The sequence below is a fragment of the Mastomys coucha genome, unplaced genomic scaffold (assembly GCF_008632895.1).
Source record: "Mastomys coucha isolate ucsf_1 unplaced genomic scaffold, UCSF_Mcou_1 pScaffold16, whole genome shotgun sequence".
In the NCBI taxonomy this organism is placed as follows: domain Eukaryota; kingdom Metazoa; phylum Chordata; class Mammalia; order Rodentia; family Muridae; genus Mastomys; species Mastomys coucha.
The window spans coordinates 14,583,944-14,594,446 of NW_022196898.1; the positions used below are offsets into that span (position 1 = coordinate 14,583,944).

Here is a 10,503-nt window from a genome sequence, read left to right on the forward strand (position 1 = left end):
ATTGTCTATCATATACTCTAATATAAAATCACCATAAAATATTCTAATGAAATAGTTTCCAATTTCAGTGATGTAATTTTATAATCCTTGACAAATGGCATTTTATAGAATAAGATTTTATTTACTATGCTAAGATTATATTATAAAGTGCCAAACCTCCAGTATTACCCTTGAGCATCAGCAGAAGCACACTGAAAAACAACATTAAGGAGAAGATTGAGCTATGCAGTTATCCAGCATTGTATGTTACATGGGGTTCACAGCTCTACTCATTCAGAACAGTGGACAATGTGGTGTTTTTAAGCTCACTGCTCACAGAAGCAGAGGTCAGCTGGATGCTCCTGTCAACAGTGGGAACTCTTCCACCAACAGTTTCATCAGTGTTCCTCTTTGGCCTCAGCAAGATAATGAAGCACTTCGGAAGAAATAGACATCCTAACAAGCCATAGCTGGATGCCAAAATGGCAAATATTTCCACAGCCACTTTGAATTTGCCTTTGGTGCTCAAGTAAGCAGGGACAAAAGAGATCCAGACAATGAAAAAGACCAGCATCCCAAAAGTGATGCATTTCCCTTCATAGTAGTTATCTGGCAGCTTGCGAGCCACAAAGGTTGTAAGGAAACACAGCAGAGCCAGAAGAACATCAAACCCAAATATGGAACACAGGAACTCTATAGAACCTTCATTGCATTCAAAGATAATTTTTACATTTTGAATTTCAATGTTCTTCAACATGCTTGGAGGCTCCAATACCAAATATGCTGCACATACACCAATCATTCCTACAACACAGGTCAGTACAATTAATTTTCGAAAAACAGGATGCATAGAGATAAGACGGGTCTTGGAGATGGAAATTCTGTAGGCAAAAGAGAGTGAAATAGTCTTTCCAAGAATGGAAGACAGACAAAGGCAAAAGCCCAGTGCCAGAGTGATATGACGGGCCATGCAGGACCAGTTGCATGGCTTGCCTATGAACAGCATAGTTGACAGCACTATGATAACCAGAGACATCTGAATGAGGAAGCTTAGCTCCCTGTCATTGGCTTTCACTAAAGGAGTCTGCCTGTGGATTATATAAACAACAGTGACTGCCAAGACCACAAGTGCCCCAAAGATGGAAAGGATAATGAGGGTGAATCCCAGGGCCTCCTCATAAGCGAGGAATTCCACAAGTTTTGGCACACACTTGTTCTTCTCTGCATTGGACCAGTCATTTTCACCACATGGATGACATAGCCTTTGGCCTATTGAGAAAAAATAAAAACTAGATAATTGACTATTGACTTCAATAAATTTGTCATATTTAACTTTGAAAAGTCTAGGTCAGTTAAAGACCTTAACAGGGTTTATTGGAAACCTACTATGAAATGTATATAACATCTTAAAATTACAGTTATAAAAGTGGCCTGGTGCAGATGCTGTGACATATTCAGAGTTGTTTTTAATATTAAGAAATGATCCTTTCTCAACTTGATCTGTTCTTGAATGGTTCTTTCTATTGATGAGCTCCTTTCATTTTCCTCTATCTGTTGAATAAAGAGGGCTATCTTTATCAAGATCAGCCTAGGAATGAGAAAGCCAGAGCTTCAGATATGAATCAATCAAAAGGACTGCACACAGCTTATTAAAACCCTAGCATTTTCATTCTCTCATGTAATATTCCTTCATAGAGGAGAATCACATATTTGCCTCCTCAAAAGTGTCCAACTCTGGAAGATTATTCTATGAGTGATGAAGATAATGATGGGAAGGAAAACAATATCATCAATCTTGGTCCCTGACTGAAGAAGATTAAGTCTGGAGGGAGGCTCTAAGTGAAAGTATTGGGGAACAAGGAAAAGTTAGTTGATGTGAGCTTATGGAAGATGACGGAATAGTTTGACTAAGTGTTAGTTAAAATTTGGGTAAAACAGACATTAACTTTCAAGTTCTCTGACTTCTGGTCTGGACAGCCCTGAATGGAATTCTTTGTGGAAACAGAGGGACCTTTAGCAAGGAAGTTGTGTAGCTTACAAAGTGTTTCTTTCCATCACAGACCATTTCATCATCTTACATGATTACTTTTGTGGGCTATGTGACAAAAGATACAGGAATTTTAGTTTCTTCAACAAAATTTAATAGAAATGTAAATAAACCTGGTTTAACGTATTTCTATGAACCACTGAAAAACTGAGCAGGCTGTCACAGAAGGTCAAGCCTTAGCCACTGTGCAATGCATGTGCCTCCAGTGCTTAGAACCTTAGGAAATTTGAGAACTTTCTCATAGTGTTCAGTCTAGTTCAAAATCAAGTACTTAGGAGATTTTATGATTTCATTCAGATTTCACATTTTATGTGTTTTCTTTGGTGTTTCCTTATGCACATGGTTGTAAGTCATTTCCAACTGTAGTAGGAAAAACAATATTATCCTTCATTCATGCTGCAAAGAAAATTTAATAATTTGATAGATATTAATTACTTTGCCATGCATTGCTTATATCTTTTATAAAAAATGACTTCAAGGATGTTTTTGTCAGGAAATGTTTAATCTAATTGCATTACTATTCATTAAAAGTGAATATCTTTACCTGGTTTCTCTGACACATATCCATCCTCACATGGAATGCAATCAAAGCAACATATGGGTTGTCCCTGGCGAATAACTTTCCGGGTCCCTGGAGGACACACTTTTGTGCAGACTGAATCTGGAAGCTAGCAAAGAAACAGAAGTTAGACATATCAAGGCCTGGAAACATTTCCATTGTTGTAATGAAGAAAGTTTTGATTTGTATATCTTTGGAGACATGTTTCCCATTACAAAGGAGATGAGTCCAGGATACTAAGCAAAGACAGCAGACAAAGCTTGATAATATGGAGATCCTAGAAAGAACTTCATCCAAAGGACAGTCTTGTGATTGACTCTGGAAATGCCAAACTCTAATGACAGTTCTTTATCATCTTGGTTATGGAGACCAAATTACTATCACATGAGATGCTCTAGATGCAACAGTTTGATATAACTGTTCCTGATTTGATGAGACCCGTGACACCAATAAGTATCTTCAGCTTCTGAAGGATATTTCCTTCAGCAAGTGCATCCTAAAATACTATTTTAATTATACGTAGGAATCTCTTCTCTGGACTGGCAGAAAAATGAAAACAAAATGAATTATGTTTTTCATTTGAACTATTAATAAAAACAGATATAGTAGAGAAAGCTTAGCTTGGCATGTTTGGTTGCTCACTACATTTAGAAATTTCAAAGCAAGTATAGGCCTCTTTGTATTTTTATTTCTACATGTATGTGCATGTGAATTTAGGAATAAACCAGGAATTTACATATCAATCTGGGAAGATAATTATTTACAAATAGATAATATATGTTTTGGGATACATGCTTATTGATAGCTTGAACAACCTATTAGGACCTCACTCAGTTCAGAAAACTAAACTGAAACCAAACCAAACCAAACCAAAACAAAACAAACCCCAATAACCAAAAACAAAATAAAAACCTAAATCAGTGATGCCTATAATACCATAAGCCACTTAAGATAAAATACTTTGTGCTGTTTATGAATTTTAAATTGGTTTGGATTACATATAAATCAGCTTCATTATATGAATACAACCTCAATTTAGTCCTCTCCTGAACTCCAAAGCCTGAGGACAATGGTAGAAAAAGAAACTTCCTCTAACAGGGGCTATGCCAGTATTAGAAACCTCAGGACCCTGAGGTACCTGGAACCCGATAAACCAAACCAGTATCCAGAACTTCTGAGACTTTGCCAATTTCCAGAACCCCAGAAGAAACAGGAACCCAAGACCCAAAACTCCAGAATTTACACGCATCACCAAAACCCCAACGGAGAGATACTACTAGTCCTAAATACTTTGATCACTGCAACCACAGGCTGCTTCAGCCAGAAGATCAAAGAAGAAACAAAGCAAGGGAGAATCAACCTCCCAACAAGATAAGGTTGGCACTTAATCCTGTACTATCCCCAAAGCCAGATGAGTACAGGCTCAGGTAAGAAACAAACAAAACTACCCAGGGCAATATTGTATCACTAGAATCCACCTATCGGTCTCCAGAAAACCCTGGATATTCTAACATAGCTGAAGCTCAAGGAAAGAGCTTTATATTTCAAATCAAATCTTATGAAGATGTTGCAAGTCCTTAAACAGGAAATAAACAAATCTCTTAAGGAAGCCCAGGAAATCAGAGAACTCTCATGGGCTATAAGAGACTTAACCACTAGCCAAGGAGCATAAACTGGCCGGACCTAGAAAGATGCCAGGTTAGTAAATTAACAGCATACATGAAAAATCTAACACAAAACAAGTAAATATACCTAAGAGGAGTAGAAGGCAGAAATAAACAATCTGAGGGCTGAAATTAATAAAACAGAAACAAAGAGATGAATATAATAAATCAATGAAATAGTTTTTGACAAATTACACAGGACAGACAAACCTTTATCCAAACAAACTACAAGAGAGAGAGAAAGAATATCCAAATAAACAAAATCAAAAATGAAAAGGTAATTCATAGCAGACACTGAGAAAATTCACTGATCCTTATGTCATACTGTGAAAATCTGTATTCAGTAGAATTGTAATATCTAAAAAATGCATAGATTTCTTGATAGATACCACTTATCAAAGTTAAATCAAGACAAATTAAACAACTTAAATTGACCCATAGACCCTAAGAAAACAGAAACAGTCATTAATTTTTCCATCAGGTATAAAAAGGAAGGAGGAAAGAAGGAAGGAAGAAAGGAAGGAAGAAAAGAAGGAAGCAAAGAAGGAAGAGAGAGATAGGGAGAAAGAAAAAAAGAGAAAGAAAGAAAGAAAGAAAGAAAGAAAGAAAGAAAGGAACAAAGAAACAAAGAAAAGAAAGGAAGAAAGGAAGAAAGAAAGGAAGAAAGAAAGAAAGAAAGAAGAAAGAAAGGGAGAAAGACAAACCAATCAAACTTACGGACAGAATCCTACTTGAGTTTCAAAAAAGAGCTAATGTTTACTCCTGAAATTATTTCACAAAATAGAAAATGGAAACCCTGATACCAAAAACAATGAAAGACTCAACAAACAAAGATCTATATACTAATATTCTTCATGAAGTATGCAAAAAATACATATTAAATTATTTGCAAAACAAATTCAAGAGCACTTCAAATACATCATTCACCATAATCAAGAAGGCTTCATCCCTAGGATGAAGGTATGTTTTAGCATGTGAAAATCTGTCAAATGTAATCCACCATCTAAACAAACTGAAAGTAAAAACAACATGATCATCTCATTAGATGATGAATGAGCCTATGAAAGAGCCCAACACACCTTCTTGATAAAAATGATGGAGAGATCAGAAGTAGAGGGACATACCTAAACTACAAAAGTCAATATAGAACAAACTGATACCTTACAACAAACCAAGTGGAGAGAAACTCAAAGTAATTCTAAAATGAGAACCCAGATCAGACTGTACAGTCTCCCTATATGTATTTAATATAGTACATGAAGTTCTAACCAGAGCAATAATACAACTAAAAGAGATCAAGAGAATACAAATTAGAAAGAAAGAAGTCAAAGTATTATTATTTGCAGATGATATGATAGTATATATAAGTGACCCCAAAAATTCTACAAGAGAATTTCTATAGCTGATAAACAACTTACACAAAAAGTCTGGATAGAAGAAAATTTAAAAAACAAACTCTCTAGCTTTCATATATACAAAAGACCAAAAGGGTAAGGTAGAAATCCCAGAATTAAAGCCATATACCTATGGTCATGTGATCTTTGACAAAGAAGACAAAAGCATCTAGTAGGAAAAAAACAGCATATTGAACAAATAGTGCAAGCTCAAGTGGAGGTTGGCATGTAGAAGAATGCAAATTGATCTCTTCTTTTCTCCTTGAACAACGCTCAAGTCCAAGAGTATCAAGGACTTCCAAATAAAACCAGATACTCTGAATCTAATATAAGAATAAGTGGCAAAGTGCTTTGAACATATTGGCACAGGGGAAAATTGAACAAATTGACACAGAACACCAATGACATAGAACACAATCTAAGATAAACTATAGACAAATGGGATCTCATAAAATTGCAAAGCTACAGTAAGGCAAAGGAAGCTGTCAATAGGACAAAAAGTCAACCTACCAATTGGGAAAAAAACTTTACCAACCACACATCTGATAGAGGGCTAAATACCCAGTGTGTACAAAGAACTCTTAGACTCCAGAGAACCAAACAACCCTATTTAAAAGTGGAGTACTGAGTTAAATATAGAATTCTCAACTGAGGAAACTGACACCTAAATGTTCAACATTCTTAATCATCAGGGAAAGGCAATTCAGAACAACCATGAGAGTCTATCTCACACAATTCAGAATGATTTACATCAAAAACTCAGGTGACAGTAGTTGCTGGTGAGGATGTGGAGAAAGAGGAACACTCCTCCATTTCTGGTGGGATTGAAAGCTGGTTCAACCATTCTGGAAATCAGCCTGGCAGTTCCTTAGAAAATTGGACATAGTACTACCTGAAGACCCAGCTATACCACTCCTGGCCATATACTCAAAGATGCTCCAAAATCTAAAAAGGACACATGCTCCACCATGTTCATGGCAGCTTTATTCAGAACCAGAAGCTGGAAACAACCCAGATGTCCCTCAACAGAGGAAAGGATACAAAAAATGTGATACATTTACACAATGGAGTACTAATCAGCTATTAAAATCGATTCCATGAAATTTGCTGGCAAATGGATTGAACTAGAAAATATCATCCTGAATGAGGTAACCTAGTCACAAAAGAACACACATGGTTTGTATTCACTTACAATTGGGTATTAGACAAAAAGCTCGTAATACTCATGATACATATCCCAGACCTTATGAATGTCAAGAAAAAGGTAGACCAAAGTGTGGATGCTTGAGCCCTACTTAGAAATGGGGACAAAATAATCAAGAGTTGGGGAGTGAGTGGGGGATCTGGAACAGAGAGAGGGAAAAGGGGTACAGGAACAGTTATGGGAGAAGACAGGGAGAAGTACAGAGGGTTAGGAAATTGAAAGGAGGCGTAGAGACCATATCCAGAGATTAGGCATGGCCCCTGAATATAGGATGTAGCCACCCACCCATCTCAAAAAATTAACCCAGAATTGTTCTTGTCTAGAAGAAATGCCGGGACAAAAAGTTGAGTACAGACTGAAGGAAAAGGCCATCCAGAAACTCTCCCACCTAGGGATCCATCCCATCTTCAGACAACAAACCCAGACACTATTACTGATGCCAAGAAGTACTTGCTGACAGGAGCCTGACATAGCTGTCCACTGGCAGGTTCTCCCAGAGGCTGACCAATACAGATGTAGATGTTTGTAGCCAACCATCTGACTGAGCATGGGGAACCCAATGGAGGAGTTGGGGAAGTACCGAAGAAGATGAAGTTGTTTGCAACCCCATAGGAAGAAGAACAATATCAACCAACCAGACACCCACCCACACAGGACTCCCAGGGACTAAACCACCAATCAAAGAGTACATATGTAGGGACCCATGGCTACAGCTGCATATGTAACAGAGAATGTTCTTTTCTTGTATCAGTGGGAGGGGAGTCCCTTGATCCTGTGGATGCTCAATATCCCTGCTTGGGGTAATTCTAGGGTGGTGAGGAAGGAGTCCCTGGATGTGTGAATAGGCAAGCACCCTCTTAGAAGCAAGGCCTGGAAGGGAAACTGGTAAAGAAGATAACATTTGAAATGTAAATAAATAAAGTAACCATTTAGAAAAGAAAGAAACATGTCCATGAAATAATGCATAATTGTATTCTGCTATACTCTTATTGGTGCCTAGGTAGATTTTCATTAGAGGGTCTTCAACCAACAACTGATGGAAACAGGTGTAGAGACCCAAAGCCAAAGGAAAATACTAGGTGGAACTCAGTGAATCCTGCAGAAGAGGGAGAAAGGAAAGATTCTAGGAGTCAGATGGGTCAAGGACAACACAGGAAACCCACAGAACCAAGTAATTTGGACTAATTGGAGCTCAGGAGACTAAACCAAAAACTAGGGAGGCTGCTTGGGACTGACCTGTGCCCTCTGCATATATGTTACAGTTGGGTAGCTTGCTCTTTTCGAGGGACTCCTAACAATGGATCAGGGCAGTTCCTGATTATTTTGTTGCCTTTTGGGATCCTTTGCCTCATATTGAGTTGCCTTTGGGTCAACACAAGTGGAGGTGCCTAGATTTACTGCACTTTTATATGTCATGTTTAGTTGATAACCATGGAAGGTCTTCCCTTTTCTAAAGAGAAAAAAAGGAGTAGTGGTTGTGGGTGGGACAGAAACAGGGTGGGATTAAGGTGGGGGTAAGGATGGAGGGACATAATGTTGGAATGTAAAAAAATATCCACCAAAAGAAAAGCAATAGTTTAAACAAATACATATTAAATATAAAAAGTAAAAATTAGGAAGAAATATAACCACTTTTAATTTCAAAGATAATAAAATTACTACCTTCCATTGAAACATTCTCAATAGATGAAAATACTGTTGAATTATATTAAAGCTTTCATGTATATTAATATATCATGGACTCTTTACATTCTAAATAGACAAAGAACAATACAAAAAAACCCATATGCTACATTAAGTAAAATGATTTAGAATATGGTAAAAGCTCTAGGTGTTTTACATTTATTTAGTGCCTGAAAAAATACACTTTATATATATATATATATATATATATATATATATATATATATATATATATATATATAAATATATATAAATATATAAATAAATATATATATATAAGTGTATATATATATAAATATATATAAGTATATAAATAAATATATATATAAGTATATATATATATACATATATATATATATATAAACAAAAATATGTAAGGCCAACTAACCCTTGAAGATTCAGTGTTCCAAAAAAACTTTGAGTTCTTTGGAAGAACAAATTCATATTTTGATCTTGTGAATTTGTATTCTCCAACTTTGACAAAGATGATTTCTCCAGTGTTATCCATGTGCCAATTGAGGATATCATAATATCCACTTTTCACATCTCCATTGTAATCAAGTTCTATTTCGGTTTCATCATGGGTAATAAATTTTATTCCTGTAATGTATTTCCATAGCTAATAATGAGAAATAAGAGAATAGTTAAAAAAGGAAAAAAATTATAAACATTTAAGTACTTAGAAAATAAAGATTTATAAAGAAAGTAGATTTCATATTTAATTCATAGTATTCTCTTTTTTCTAATGCTATTTTTGTAACCAAGTCTGATATCCTTTAGCCATAGGTGGTAGATAAAACAGAAAGAATGTTCTGGTAAATTGAGATATGCTATGCATATAATATGCATAATGGGTTATAAAGTTTTAAAAAGAATGAAATCTATCTCATAACTAATTTCACATTATTATTTTATTAACATGATGACATATTAGATTATTACAACATAATAAATAGTATTTAAGACATACTAGATTAAAAAATTGTGAAATTTAATTTTATCTTTTCCCCTTACTTTCAGCCTCCTGACAATTTTAATATGACATTGATGTATACTATAATAGTATGTATTTGCTAGTGTAAAATAAGTTATATTACCGTTTAGCAGTATAATATATTTGTATCAAGAGACAGGAAAATGTTGAAAATAATTTAATTCCCCTTACTTTCCCTATATAAAGATACAAAAGTTCACAAGCGTTTCTTTCTTTTGCAAATCTTAGCCTAGTAGAGAGACTGAATAATCAGGCTCTAAAAATTAAATTCTATAATGTTATATTGTTGTTGTGTCATAGTTTCTCCCAAATTCAAACAGTTCATCATTTCAAGGAAGCTCTTTAGGTTGTAAGGTAAATATCTCAAAATAGCTCTAGGAAGTCCATGAAATAGAGCAGATTCAGTAATAGCACCTTGAAAGAGTAAGCAAGGAAAGCTGAGAGTCCTTCTCAGAGTGTGCTAAAGTGCAAAGATGGCCCTTTAGACAAGTCCATCCACTGGGGAGAAACCAGCTGAAGTGCCTGGAAGTTATTTAGACTATCTAGGGAAGCAATCACTTTTAAGATGGCTGAAAGCTCTTCTCAAGGATCAAAGGTTTTTGTAAACTCTTACCCATGCTGGGGTTGGCCTGGGTGTTGCATCTGTCTTGCAGTCATTTCTGGTCCTGTACTTAATTCCTCACCCATATTCCTTTAAGATACCTCAATGACATCCATTGGTTAACTGAGTTAGTCTTTGGAGGTATCTGAATTTTGTGTGTTTTGAGCTCCCTATCTGGGTGAGTAGATAGATGTGTGTTGCATCACCTCCACAGGAAATGCTTTTTCATATCACAGTTGCTATTGTTGAAAGAATGTTGAAAAGTGTATAGAGGAGGTAATGGCTGACTGACTTGGGAAATTAGAAATTCCTTTTTTTTTGTTAGATATTTTCTTTATTTACATGTAAATTTCTCCATTCCCAGTTTCCCCTCCAAAA

General features: G+C 35.7%; 1 protein-coding gene across 1 annotated transcript in view; it reads right to left on the reverse strand.

Moving 5' to 3' along the window:
• Positions 1 to 265: 265 nt before the first annotated feature.
• Positions 266 to 10,503, reverse strand: part of LOC116094309 (vomeronasal type-2 receptor 1-like) — a 25,193-nt gene continuing 14,955 nt past the window's right edge. The window contains exons 5-7 of the mRNA XM_031376168.1: positions 8,919 to 9,149; positions 2,571 to 2,694; positions 266 to 1,248 (exon numbers count right to left, since the gene is read on the reverse strand). Of these exons, the coding sequence (XP_031232028.1) occupies positions 266 to 1,248; positions 2,571 to 2,694; positions 8,919 to 9,149 (1,338 nt within the window). The remainder of the gene's footprint in view (positions 1,249 to 2,570; positions 2,695 to 8,918; positions 9,150 to 10,503) is intronic.